The sequence below is a fragment of the Mustela lutreola genome, chromosome 12 (genome assembly GCF_030435805.1).
Source record: "Mustela lutreola isolate mMusLut2 chromosome 12, mMusLut2.pri, whole genome shotgun sequence".
In the NCBI taxonomy this organism is placed as follows: domain Eukaryota; kingdom Metazoa; phylum Chordata; class Mammalia; order Carnivora; family Mustelidae; genus Mustela; species Mustela lutreola.
In genome coordinates this window covers 13,977,837-13,992,047 of record NC_081301.1, presented here as the reverse complement: position 1 = coordinate 13,992,047, position 14,211 = coordinate 13,977,837, and the positions used below count along the sequence as shown (strand labels likewise).

General features: G+C 50.6%; 1 protein-coding gene across 5 annotated transcripts in view; it reads right to left on the bottom strand.

The window, feature by feature from the left end:
* CDK5RAP2 (CDK5 regulatory subunit associated protein 2) overlaps nucleotides 1-14,211 on the bottom strand; it is a 169,162-nt gene that overhangs the window by 13,976 nt on the left and 140,975 nt on the right. For 4 of the 5 annotated variants that reach the window (XM_059143514.1, XM_059143517.1, XM_059143518.1 and 1 more), the window contains 6 exons: nucleotides 12,229-12,348; nucleotides 8,109-8,225; nucleotides 5,979-6,168; nucleotides 4,838-4,959; nucleotides 3,548-3,796; nucleotides 758-835 (listed from right to left, as the gene is read on the bottom strand). In XM_059143514.1, the coding sequence (XP_058999497.1) occupies nucleotides 758-835; nucleotides 3,548-3,796; nucleotides 4,838-4,959; nucleotides 5,979-6,168; nucleotides 8,109-8,225; nucleotides 12,229-12,348 (876 nt within the window). The remainder of the gene's footprint in view (nucleotides 1-757; nucleotides 836-3,547; nucleotides 3,797-4,837; nucleotides 4,960-5,978; nucleotides 6,169-8,108; nucleotides 8,226-12,228; nucleotides 12,349-14,211) is intronic. The other variant, XM_059143516.1, reaches the window with a different exon arrangement.

Here is a 14,211-nt window from a genome sequence, read left to right as displayed (position 1 = left end):
TCAAGCTAGTGTCTGCACTCCATGAGCCCACGGTCTAATCAGTCACCACGCGGGAGGTGTAACAGCACGATGACGAAGAGCCAGAGCTCAGAGGAAGAAATAATCAATTCTCTGTGCAGGAAGAGAGATCAGGAAAGGCTTCCTAGGAGAAGCAACAATTGTGCTGGTTGAACAAGCGGCAAGAATTACACTGAACAGAGGTAAAGCCTGTTGCTTTTACCTTTGCATCAACGCAAGTACAGATGAATAATTCTGAAGGGGGCCTCTGGAAAGGCATGGCACCAGGAAGTCTGCATTCGGGATGAGTCTCAGGGCCGAAGGAGGATTTGCACGGGCAGAGAATGGGACAAGGGTGGCTTGGAAAAGGACGGAGCCGCACCACACGGTCCCAGCGAGAGGAGAGTGTGAGCCCATCTGCAGGATGGGGACCCCTCTGGATGGTCACATCCATGTAGGAGGACAGGGCGGGACGGGCCCACTGGGGCGCACACGGGACGCCTTAAAGCCACACTGAGGTGCTCGCACTTCCATCTGAGGCAACAAGGACCCAGTGATATTGCTGAGGTCAGTAACCCTGGGGAACCGATAAACTGGTGTCAGGGAGGAGCTCACCAGCTAGACATGCTGAGAACACGAAGCCCCAAATCCTGACAAACACTCTCCTGATTTGGGACCAGGGACCCCCTTTCATTCCATTTATAAAGTCCTACTGCCAAAGCCAACCCTACCGGAGAAACCCGGACTTCAGCTTTTCTACCTGATCGTGGCGGCACCACCCGTGTGGAATCAAACAGGTCACAGGAATCATCTCTCGCCGTGGGGCACGTGTCACCTCCTACGAGATGCAAAACAAGAGACAGAAAAGAAACTGTCATTGGTATTGGAGAAAGAACTGAATGAGAATACAGTAAAGTATCAAACACACAACAGGACTAGGATCCCTTCAGCAGGACCCCAGGCACCAAGACTGAGCAGGCCCAGCGTCCTTTCTGGAAGAACCCCCCGTCCAGCAAGTAAACAGGCAGCTTCACTGGTAGGTGGCCAGGACTAAGGGAGGGAAGCATGGGGCTGTGGGGTCCTGGGGAGGGGCTAGCCCAGAGGAGAGAATGTAAAGCAGGCGCAGGAACGAGCAGGTGCAAAGGCACAGAGGTGTGAACCAGCAGGACGCGGGGCGGGGGGGGTCAAGCAGGTGGGAGGCTGAGCCCAGGGTGCAAGGCAGGGCCGCGGTGGGACGTGAGGCTGGAACCATGAGGACTGTGGCGGCCCCCCAAGGGCATCGGGCAGGGCAATGCCGAGCTGAGGGCAGTGCTGTGGACTGGAGGAGTGAGTCTGGAGGTTGCCGCAACTATCCGAGCAAGAGACAAGAGGGACCCAAAGCAGAGTTTAGGAAGTGGAAATGACGTCAGGAAGCAAAGTCAGTTGGACGCCATCCGAGATGACCGCCACACCGTGAAGTCTAGAGGGTGTGCACATGTCCGACTCTCAGGAGCACCATGAACGGGATGGCACTGTTTCAGACCTTGGGGAAGAGCAGAAGACAGAGGGACAGGGACAGGAGGTGACCCACCCAGCACTAGCAGAGTGTTGGCAGCAAAGCAAGGGACGTGCCCTGAGTCTAGGCCTTAGGATGGCCCACCAGCTCCTTCTTGCCCAGGAACCTTGGGGCTGCCCATCGGGAGCCACCTTCGACTCCGGGTCCAAGGAGCTGGCCCCTAAGAGGGATCACTTTCTGCCAAAACCAGCCATCTTTAGAGCAGAACTTTCAAGTAAGTGCACTAAATATGATCCTGAAAAGGCTTGTGCAGAGGAAGAGAGGCCGCTGCTGCCAGAATTCCCACCTTCACTGGAGGCCACCTTGGCACTGAGGAAGCCCTGTGGATTCTGAACACACTGTCCTGAGTGCCTCCTGCGAGGCTGCCCCACGGCTGACCCTAGACAAATTCCAGAAGCAGGCGAAGGTTGCTCCATGGCCGCCTCCCTTCAGCTGCCCCAGCTCTCCCTCCCAGGCGGCCCGGGCCCTGAATCATCCTCCCTGCCCCGAACTCCCCAGCGGCCCCGTAGACCCATCGGTCCCATCTCTGCCACACCCTAAGAAGGGCCAGGAGCAGACCTATATTTCAAGCAGAGATGCCACTGCCAATGGAGAGCCCATGCAGAAGGCAGCGATACGGCTCCTTTCCAACCCTCTGAGATACCACTGGTCGGATTTTTATCCTAAGAAGTGCTGTTTAACAGCAAAAATCACATTAACGTCTATGTTTATTAAAGCTCCAAATCAGAGACCACTTTAATAATCACCACGGTAATGGTTTCGTGACTGAGGATCCTCTGAAAACAGTAATGAGGAAGCCCCTGTGAAAGGGTGGGAAATACTTCTGATAATATTGGGCGAAAACAAAGACAGGAGGCAGAATGGCACAAAACCCAATGCGAATGATGTAAGTTCATGCCTGCATGTGATCGCCAAATGAAGAGAAATATGCAAAGGAAAATATCATCATTCTGTAGAATCGTGAAGGATTTTTTTTTTCATTTTCTTTTTTTTCATAACATCACATCATCTTCTGTGAAAATTTCAAATTCCTTATCAAGGAGAGATCACTAAACCAATCACTACAAGTTCTAAAGCATGCTGACTGGGTGCTCTCTAAGAGATTTTAATTTTTTTTAATTAAAGGCAATAGAATTCCCAATCCCAGAAGAGACTAAGTCCAAACTTTTCTACAGTACCTGTCACCTGTCTATAAAGTGTGCAGACACTCCCTGTCCCCGGGATGTGCGCATCCCCCGCCCTGTATGTCTCAGGACACTTGAGGCTCCAAAAATCTGGGTGCTGCTCCAGGTACAGCACTGGTCTTGGGAGCTGAAGAGTCATTTCTAACTCCAGTCCTGCCACCTACTTGCTGAATTGCTTTGGGCAAGTCCGGTACCCTCTCTGGGTCTCAGTTCCTTCACCCACAGAGCAAAGAAGATGGCCCGGCCAATTGCCTAGAGACTGACAATTTGCTGGCTTATTCCTAGCCCAGTGCTGGGCAAGTGACAGCACAATGACAGGAAACCCTTGTCCCTTCTCTGCTATCCTACACAGCCTGGTAGAGCTAGACAATAAACCTGTGAGCAAATGCAAAACAGAAGCAGTTTTCCAACCCACCAGGATGCTTTTCTGCTCCTACAAAAAAACACTGAGAGCCAGAGTAAGATGTTTCGAATCTCTCTGAAAGGCAGTAGCACGAGGAACTGAAAAGGATTTGCAGCCGTGGAGTGCTGTGGGCAGGGCTGAATGGAAGTGGGGAGGAGACTGGAGGTGATGAGGATGCTGGTGGCCCAAACCCCACTTCCCTCCACCAAGAGGCCCCCAGACGGAGACTACACTATCCCGCCGAAGAGGACAGCTGAGCAGCGGTCAGGCCCCTGGCTCCTGGGGCAGCGGGTGGTCTGCTGTCAACGGAGGGACACCTCCGTGGGGCAAGGGCACCAACTAGAAGCTCCCGTGTCCCATCGACACACACAGGGCCGTCATCTCCATGAGAAGGAGCAGGGGCAGTACCGTGCTTGTCCGGCTGCGGGGGCCACTCCGGGACCGACAGGGTCTGGAGAGCCACGGTGAAGGCTGCTTCATGAGCCTTCTTCCCCGCCGTCGCCAGCTGCTCCTCCAGCCTGCCCTGCAGCGCGCTGTTGGTCTCAATGCTCTTTTCCAGCTGCCCCCGAAGAGCCTGGATCTCTGTTAGGAGACCATGCAGGTCACTGAAAGGGTCCTGCCCCCTCCAGCCTTCTCCTGATGTCTCTGCTCCGGCCTCTGCAAGCAAGAGCAAGGGGAACACCTGACGGCTTCCGCCACCAAAGGGTCAACCATCAAAGGAGCTCCACAGTGTTTTAAACCCACCACCACCCTCCCCTCCCTAAGAACTAGGTACAATTTAAAATAACAACTTGACTTTAAAAACAAAAATATTGGCAGACTTAATTGCTGCTATTCCACAGGCTAAATAAGAGCTGGAAATTAATTTTCGCTTCTGGCCATAAAAGCCTAGCAAATTGCACACCAAACCCCGAAATTATGTCTAGTAGTAATAAAATCTATTTGGGCTAGAATTATAGAATGAAAGGGGCTGATTTTAAGAACCACAGTATATTAAAAAGGCACAACAGCAAGAATAAGAAAAGCAACTTGAGAAGAAAATGGAAGGTGTGAGGTGACCCTTTTCTAGATAAACTTTCAATAGGGAGAAATCATCTGGAAAATTAGTTTAAAAAAAAAATGTTACCACACCTCAAAACTGATTCTAAAACATCAGAGTTTGCAGTCAAGTCGCTCTGATCTGGTATCTGTCAGAGGATCTGGGCCAATAAGCATTTCCACAGCAATGCCCTGCATGTGGTAGGCGCTCCAGAATTATTGGCCAAATGAATGGGCAAAAAGAAACGCACTCTAGCAGAAAACTCATAATCAAATTATTCCTTGAGTGTCTGCGACGTCCCACGTACTGTGGTAGGATGCTTTTCATAAATGATCTCACTACATTTTCACAACTCCACAGACTAGCTATTAGGAGACACGTTTCATGGAGGAAGAACAGGCCCAGAGGGGTGAGGTGACCCGCCAAAGACAGCATAGCCAGGAGGCGGGGCAATGAGAATCCAGCTCCCGAGCCCAAGCCTATCCACGCTGCTTCAGAAGACGGAGAGGCCAGAGGGCTTGCTGCAAAGTGTGCCCCCATTGCCCAGCAGGCCAGCGAGGGCTGTGATGACAGCATTTCAGGACAGTGTGCTGAAATGAGCTCACAGCGTGGACGCAGCAGCCCCAGGACAGGATGTGCCTCGGGCCGGCACACAGTACCTCTTGGCCTCCTGTGCTCTTCCTCCAGCCTCTTGTACACCTTCAGCTCCACTCGGAGGGACTGCAGGAGCTCATCATTCTGGGAGAGCAGCTGCTGCCTCAACTTCGCCTCCTCCTGAACCCTGGAAAGGCCCCACGGCCACAGGGAGGGGATGTTAATTCTGACGCCCGGGGATGGACCGGACTCCACAGAGCAGCCCTTCCACCTGCAGCAGCCGGCAGAGGGCAGATGAGACTGGCAGGGTGGGTCAGGATTCCCAGCAGGGCCCCTCTCCCCCGAGGACCAGCCGGGCCTGGCCTTGTCCGTGTGCTATCCACCCCATGCCGTCTTCCCCGCCACCCAAGGGGCACGTGCTCTCTGCTCTTCAGCGCGCGGAGCCGAGGAAGCAAAGCTTACAGGGTTACGGCTTAGCCAGGGGTGCAGAGCTCGGGAGGGACCCGCACCGTGTGACAGCTCGACAATGATCTTGCTAGGTCAGCGCACCACCCTGGGCAACCAAGGGTGACGTCGGTAACTGAAAGAGCGTGGCGCTCACGAGCGCTGAGGAACAACAGGAAACACGTGGGACAGGACAGGGGCGAGGACAAATTGCCAGGGACACTTGGTATGGGCCCTTTAATGTCTAACTGGGCCTCCGACCCCTCAGCACAGAACCTCCCCACATCTTCTCCAGGCACGCCGAGTGAAAGTCGAGGGCTTCCCACGGCTGCAAAGGCCTGCGGGCCTGGGCATCCCACCGTCTCTCTGCCCTTCCCTCCAGGTGCACTGGCCTCCCTGCTCTGCTCTGCACAGGCCAAGGGCACCACTCCCCAGGGCCCCATCCCTTTCTGCCACAGTGAGCTCCCCCCGACCCTGCTGTATGCAGAGCTCATGCCCCTTTGCTGCCTTCGGGTTGAGGGTTAAATGCCATTTTTTTCAGAGAGGTCTCCCCTGACCTCCTCAGAAAAAGACCAGCATTCTGCCCCCCATGCTCTGGCCTGCTCACTTAGACGATTCTGCCCCACGTGCTTGATTCCCACCCGACATCATGTGCCTGACACTTGCTGGCCTTCCGGGCGCTCAGACAGGGGCCTGCACACCCGGCTCTGTGACTGGACGCCTGGCACGGCCATTGGGGATGGGGGTGCCCCTGAGCCCTACCTGCTCAGCTCACTGCGGCTGCTGCCCACCTCCTGGAGCAGCTGCTGGTTGTGCCGCTCCAGCTCGCAGACCTCCCTCTGCAGCCGCTCATTTTCCCCCTTCACACAGGCATACTCTCGTTGCAGGAGCTCGAGGTTCACAGCCTTCCTGGAGAGGGACTCTCGTAACTTTTCATTCTCCTTCTGTTTATCTGCAAACACAAAAAAGCGCCACTGAGAAGAGACACCATTTGTTTTTTCCAACCTTATTACGCAAATACGGCACTTCAGCTCGAGCACTCCAGGAATACAAAGCAGAATGAGATTTAATCTGGCATTTATGATTTTGGCATTCCAATTATCTTATGCATTTTGGGCAGATAAATCTGTCAACATCAAGGCTGCAGATTAAACGTCACTGGGATGGAATGGGCCTGTTTAATTTTCTATACAATAATGGGCCGTGCAAACCTAGTTACTTTGCCTTCGCAGAGCAAACAGTGGGTATAAATTACAGACAGAGGCAAGAATCTGCCCCAGACTCCGGCAATGCATGTAAGGGAAGTCCGTAAGCCCCCATCTGCTCCTCAGACCAGGACAATGGCACCACTCCCAAGGAATAAAATGTGCCCACAGCCTGGAGACGGGCAGTTAAGAGTGTGACCTGAGGCAGAGAGGTGTGTTCAAGTGCACTCTGCTGCCCACTGGTGCCAAAACCTCCATGGAGTTTCTTGACTTCTCTGTGCCTCAGTTCCCCCACATGCATCGCTGTGAGGCTGAACCGAGATACTGCACACAAAGGGCTTAGCTCAAGGCTTCCCGAGCGCTCCCCAGGCCAGCTCTTCTCTGGGCCAGCTCTTCTCTGGGCGGCGGCTACCAGGTCTGCAGCTCTGACGGCAGGCCTCACACCAAGAGCTACATGGGTATCATCTGATTTCATCTTCGTAGCAAACCTCCGAGGAGGTACTATTTTTCTCATTTTCCAGATCGGAAACAAAGGATCGCAGAGATGAAAACTTCCCCAGGGTCACAGAGCCAAACGGGCCACAGCCAAGACAGAGACCCAGCTTTTCTGATGCCACCCTTCACCACGGCATGACCATTTCTGAGCAAGTGCCCCCTCCCCACTCAGACTCCAGCCCCACGACACTTCCTACAATTCCTGACTGGTCGACACTCTCCCTGCCTCTCACACCTAGGCTTTTGCCTGCTTTCTTTCTTCTATTTAGAAAACCCTGGCTCCTCTAAACCTTAGGCACAGTGGCTAACCCCTGCTTAGCCTGCTGGACTGAGCTCTTGAAGCCGAGCCTCTCCTGGTCAAGACACCGTCCCCAGGGTCCTGTGCTCCCCGAGCCTGCCTTTGTCCTGGCTGACCCCCATGCTGGCCTGCCGTGGGTTGCCTGGCCATCTCTCCCATCCGCCCACAAGGCCCTCGAGGAAAGGGACCAGGACCCACTCTTTCTGTATCAGTCTACACAGGCCTGGACACATTTGCTGAGTGCGTGATCTTCAAAAGCCTCGATTCTATCTCTCAAGGCAAAAACAGCATCAGAACCCTCCAGAGAGAATGGGAGAAGCTGGCCCAACTCCTAGCTCTACAGATTTCTAGCTCCGGGACCACCAGTGGGTCAATTCCTTAGGCCTCAGGTTCTTATCTGTAAAACATGACTAATAATTCCTCTGTCCAGAAACATTTTAAGTATTGAGAGATAATGTAGGTGAAAACTCGTCCGGGGCTAAGCTCCAAAAAGAAACAATTAAGAGAAGGGATCCTCCTATGAAATACTGGAAAAACCTTCCTGATAAGAGGGAATCTCTGGATGAGATTTTGGCAGTAATAGATTTCAGCAGTAATAGATTTCCAGTCTTTCTGTCTTCCACTGTAACCTGTGTGCTTACTAGAGACGCCGTGCTGAGGGCTTCACAGGGCTGACTGTCACGACAGCCCCATGAGGTATGTCTATTTTACAGCTAAGAATACTGAGGTTCAGAGAGATTAAGTAAACTGAGCCACAGAGTCACAAAGCCACAGAAGCCACAAAGTCACAGAGCCACAGAATGTGAACCTGGGTTGGTCAGACTCCAGTGCGTTCTTCCCATGCCATAGAGGGCTCTGGGGGTCCAGACTGCCGGTGGCTCCTTTAGTTCCTACCTCTGGATCCCTTGGCCAGCATCATATTGAGAGCCTGGTTCTGCTTCCTCAGGAAACAGATCTCTGATGTCAGAGAATTATGCAGCTCTGATCCATAAGCAAAAGCATTTGTAGAACCTATAAAAATATACATAAATAGTGATTTATGGTCACCAGATCAATATGGATGGAACATGTTTTAAACAACGAGGAAACACAACATGCAATGGAAATGATTCCAGATGAGGTATCACCAGAGCCCAAAGGGAAATGAGAGTGAGCATGAAAGAGGTGGCAAGAGCCGCCCCCCATTCTTACCTCCTACACATGAACTGAGGTAAACAGGTTCGTTTCTGCCCTCCCCAGCAGACGGTACCTCTACCGCTCCTACTCTGAGCTGAAAGTGGAGTCATCCTCAACACTGCTCAACCAAGCGAACGTGACTGCTGGTTCTTCCTCCCAAATGCCTGATGCTGGCTCACTCTTCCTGTCCCTGGAGTTCAGACCTTATCAGCGCGCCCTGAGCTTGCCTCCCTGCTACTCTGCCAGTGGGGCTGCGCACAGTCCAGACATGAAATTCTCTGATAAGAAACACTAGACGGCCCTCCCCTGCGAAGACAGACAATCGAACAAACCAAACACAAGGTCCAAACTTCAGATCTCCATGACTTCACTTCAAGCTCACACACAACCCTCTCTCTCTCCACCCTCGACTCTAGCGTCCTCGAATGCAGCCGGACCGGGCCACGCCTGTGCCCCCACACACTATGCGGTCACACATCTCCCTGACTTTGTAAAGTGAGGTCTTTATTCCCTGTGCCTAGAATGCCCAGTTCCTTCACCTCCACCTGTCAAAACCACACTCGTCTTTTAACTCTTAGCTCAAGTTCACTGTCTAGTCTAAGTGTTTACTAAAAAGATCCGGGTCTGGGGCGCCTGGGTGGCTCAGTGGGTTAAGCCGCTGCCTTCGGCTCAGGTCATGATCTCAGGGTCCTGGGATCGAGCCCCGCATCGGGCTGTCTGCTCAGCAGGGAGCCTGCTTCCTTCTCTCTCTCTCTCTCTCTGCCTGCCTCTCAGTGTACTTGTGATTTCTCTCTGTCAAATAAATAAATAAAATCTTAAAAAAAAAAAAAAAAAAAAAAAAAAGATCCGGGTCTGAAGCCAGACAGACTGGGTTTGAGATTACTTACAAACTCTGATCAGTTTAGCTCAGGCTGTGGTCCATCTCCTAAAATGCTACCCCTTCCTCTGGCCAGACAGCTGCCCTGAGACACACCCCCCTCCAGCTCTCTATTCCTGCGCCATATATGACATCCAGAGCACGGGAACATAAGACCCTCAGGAGAGCACTGGGCTTTCTACACGGGGCCGGCAGATGCTTCCCTCCCCGCCTCCCTTACCACCCCACAGAAGCAGACTGCTTTCCTAAACTCCAGGACAACTAGAACATGAGACCTGAAGGGAAGCCTGCTGGAGGCTTCTGGGAAAGATTTCGAACTCGGATGAAAAGAGAAGGACAGGGAGGAGCCCTGAGCCCCACCATCTTCATTCCGATGCTGTGGACACTGTCCTGAGAGGAGGTGATGCTCAGAATGACCACGGTCCTCGTGGAGACGGACCCCAAGTCCTGCCAGCCTATCACTGAGCCAGTAAACCTGCCTGGAACTGCCTGTGTCTGGTTCTCTTGTTAAGTCAGAAAATATAAATCGCCATTGTTTACACCAGTTTTCACTCATATTCTGTTCTCTGCTGCTGCAAGCATCCAGGTACACAACTGATTACAGGCGAATATTCAAACTCCCCGTAAGGACGGTAGGACATCAGGCCTCCCAGAAGCCAATGCGGCACATTCTCTCCGCTCTCCAGCACCACCTTTCCCCATGAGAGTGATTCACAAATCACAGCGCCATGTAATTTTTCATTCCCGTGTGTCTCTCCCTGACAATCCCCTCTACTCTCCCCTATGAACTCTAGTGTCTTCTCGGAGACACCTGGGTCTGAATCATGGCTCCGGCTTCTTAATAGCTATATGACCTCAGGCCCGTCACGTTACTTCCCTAAGTCTCCACTAGCCCAGTAAAAATGATCCATGTTCTTATTATTACTGCTATTATCATTTATGTTAACATCCTAACGGGTGGTGCGTTGGAACCAAAAACAGGACTGAAGCGCCCTCTGGATGAACAGGAACAATCCTACAGAGGAAGTCGGCTCTGGCCACAGCTGTGGGGGCCACTTCTCGAGGGAAGAGTCGGGCCAGAGGCCAGAGCCGGACAGAGCCTGAGCTGGCGGGGTGTCCTCTGAAGGCCATCACTACCAGCTCCTCCACCTGATGACAAGTTAACCCGCGAGGTGACAGTTTTTAACAACATTCTGCCTCAGCATCACAAGGAGCCCTGCCTTTCTCAGACCTGCTCCCAAGATGAACGCCTCACAGCAGGGGGGAGGCGGAGCCACTTTTATTCCCTTGTCTTTCTAGAGGTTGTGACAACAGGGCGAGAACAGCATGTCTTTCCAACACTGTAAATACTTTATGAATGTCTTTTTGTAGACCTTCCCATCAGAGTGAATTACTCTCCAGAGCAACAGTGCCAGCTCCACTGTAGCTGGTGGCCATTCGAGCCCCCAAATAATTCTATAATTGAATTTGCCAGGAAAAATGTAAAACAGAATGAATCTAATTCAGGCATTACCACGAGTGAATGTGAAGGGCCCAGGCATGTATTTCTTCCCTGCGTTTCATATGACTAATGACTCGGGTTAATCAATTTCCCTGGGGGTGAGAGAGAGGGCGGAAGCAGGACGGGGGCGGGAGGCAGAGAGAGAGGCGTGGATCCACCCTGGACCTCACAGACCACAGCACATCAGCACCTACATGGCTCTGGAAAGACCTTCTACGCAGAGGGCTGTGATGGGCCAGGCAGGAATGAGAACTGGACCAGGGGTCCCAGGACTCAAGTGCCGCCGCCACTGAGTACATCTTGCTAGAACTGTTATTTCGTCTCTAAAAACGAATGCGTCACCACTTGTTGCAGGGCTCTGTGACGTGAAGCTAATAATGTTATACAAAATAAAAGGGTAAAATAACATGGTAATGACAAAGAAAACCACCACTTACTGAGTGAGGCACGGAGCAAGGCCCTGTTGAGAGCACTGCTTCACTGAATCTCAGGGTGGCTCTGTTTTATAAAATAATTAAGTCTGGAAGAGGTGGGGGGACTTGCCCAAGTCCCAGAGCTAATAACCAGAAGACCTGGGGTCCACACCCAGCTCAGTGCAACTCCCTAACAAACTCAGGCTTTTCCTGGGGCACAAAGCTGCTCTCAAGACACAGTCTTCGTGGAATGAAAACAATCTCTTTGGAGCAATAAGGAAAGATGTCCAAAACACACTGCTCAATGAGAAAAGGGACAGAATGACAGATAGACAGATACGAAGTATTCTAGGTGAAGGAGAAAATAAGCATATGCATTTGTATCTGCATTGAGAAAGCCCTGTTAGCATGTGGAAGACAACTAACAGAGGTAGGAGAGGAGGGAGCGCAGGACGAATGGTGCAGAACGGAGACAGTGAGCTTCGCACTGGGTGAATGTCTTCCTTACGGGAAAAATACATATTTTTAAGTCTTTCATGGAAGGACACCATTCAGACCTAACCGAGTTTCCATGCAGGCATACTGGCAACCTCGTGGCCGGCCGGTGAGACTCACCAAACTGCTAACAAGCTCATACTTTTAAGGTCCATTACTGATGAAAAGACGAAATACCGCCCTGTTTTATTTTAAAATACCTCTACTTCTCTCCAGCGACCAAAGTCAGAAGAGGAGCTGGCCCCGCTCCGGGCCGCAGAAGCCAGCAGACCCCTTCAGGGCGAGGGACTGTGGGGGTCGCTCTGTCCAGTCAGCTCACCTGACTCATCGCCACGGGATAAAACGGGGATGATTCTCCCCACTTTATAAATAGTCTGCAGTGTTTAGCAAGGTCACCGTGGAGGCAAGCAGCGAGGTCAGGATCTGGGCTGAAACCTCTCTGGCCACCAGTGAGTGTGAAGCTCACCAACACACAGCAGGCGATCCAGGCAAGTGCGCCCCAGACGAAGCCCTCGCAGGCGCACACAGCCCTCTGGGGCGGCTCTCCCTTACCTGGGTCGAGTCCAGACCCTTGCCGTTCCAGCTGTCCTCGAAGCTTCTCGTTTGTCTTAATAGATTCTTCTAAACGTTTCCTCAGACTTCGAATTTCTTGAATATGTTCCATTACTAAGTCTATAGGAGGGAGAGTTATTTTTAATTTAAAGTCTGAAGCCCCCAACAAATTGAATAATTTACAAATTATGCAAGGCTCTTAAAATTCCAAGTCGTGCTGGATGTATTCAGATCGTCGGTAACTGGCAACACTTTTCCGGGCTTGGTGAGGCTGAGCGACTGCCCACGGCCCATGGACACAGTTCTGTAATGGTTCTCTGCAGCCCTCCACGAGCAGGGAGTTCTATATCACATGGAAAAATTATATTCCATACAATTTTAATGCTAACTCTAATGCGGCCCTTTATTCTTCTAAATATCAAATATTAATTTAAAACTTTCCTCATGGTGAAACTAACAGATCACTTTCAAGTCTGTCTGAATTGCCTGAGCGTGGATTAAACCACTTTCATAATGAATCCGGATATTTCTTTGAAAGGACTATGTTTATCCATTTATCATTTACTCAGTTGAGACTCAAAAACAGAGCAAAACAGTAATCCCAGAGCTCGTGAAAATGGTAAGAAGTGTGTGCTCTCCAGAGCACATCCTGTTCGCGTGAATGTAAATGTGCGTGACTTCTGGGATCTATTTTTATCATCAGCCTTAGAAAGGTTCTTTTCCAAAGTCTTTCCTCAAATAATTCTACTTCCAGGAATCTACTCAAAGAGATCACCAGAGATACTGACAACCACTTGCCAGAAAGCATGAAAATGTTCATCTGAAGCACTATTATAGAGCAATAAAAACTGAACATGACTCAAATTATTAAACCAACTGTATTACATTACATTGCTGTGATGCAGTATTCTACAGCTACTGAAATTATATTACGAAGACCGTATCATCTTACAGAAAAATACAGATACAAAATGGATTATTTAGCATAATTATAACATTTTTAAATTTTAAAATTTGCAGACAAAAAAGACACATAAACACAAAATAAGAAAATCTATCCCGAGATATTAACAGCAGTTGCCTTTGGGTGGTAGAGTTCAGGTTTTTCAAAACTTCTGTATTCTATCTTTTTTTAATTTATTTATATTTTTTCAGTGTTCCAAGACTCATTGTTTATGCACCACACCCAGTGCTCTGTGCAATACGTGCCCTACTTAATACCCACCACCAGGCCTTCCCAACCCCCACCCCCTCCCCTCCAAATCCCTCAGTTTGTATTCTATCTCAGTGTAACATTTATTCATACGTAAAAATTTAAGTTTCCCAAATTTTCTACAATGAGCATGCCCTATTTTTTCAGCCACTGCCACGTCTCACTTTAGCAAAGAATGAAGGATGCACAGTTGCAATCTGGAGGCAGGTTTCTAGAATCAGTGTTTAAAGTATAGCCACATCAAGTATCCAAAGCCAAAATTAATGTCTTTAATTCATCAATTACGGTACACTCAGTATGTCTTCGTAATGTTTGTTTTAAAACATTATACTAATGTTATGACCCAGTTTTAATTCCTCCAAAATGACTTTCGTTTAAAAGTAGTACAATGTTACAGATCTTTTCCTAATTAAATAGTAATTCTGCCATGAATCTGAATGTTTATGAGAAGACTTAATTCCCAGACTTCAGCTATCTTCTATTAATGCCAGAAGTGTGGCAGTCATTTGGTGGGATGCATGAGGCCCTCCTGGCCAGCCCAGGGCCGGAAGACCCTGTGCAGCAAACTCCTGCCACACCTCCCGCCCCTGCCCTGCAATTGTCCAGCCACTAGTCAGGTCCGAGTGAGGCAGGAACTTATCTATTCTGATCGCAGTCCTCCTCGCTGGTTTATATCCACATCCCACGCTGCAGGCTTCTTGGTTAAAACGGTTCGCAGGACCTGCCACTGTGTCTGTCCAGGAGCCAGACTCATCATCAGGGCTTAAGGA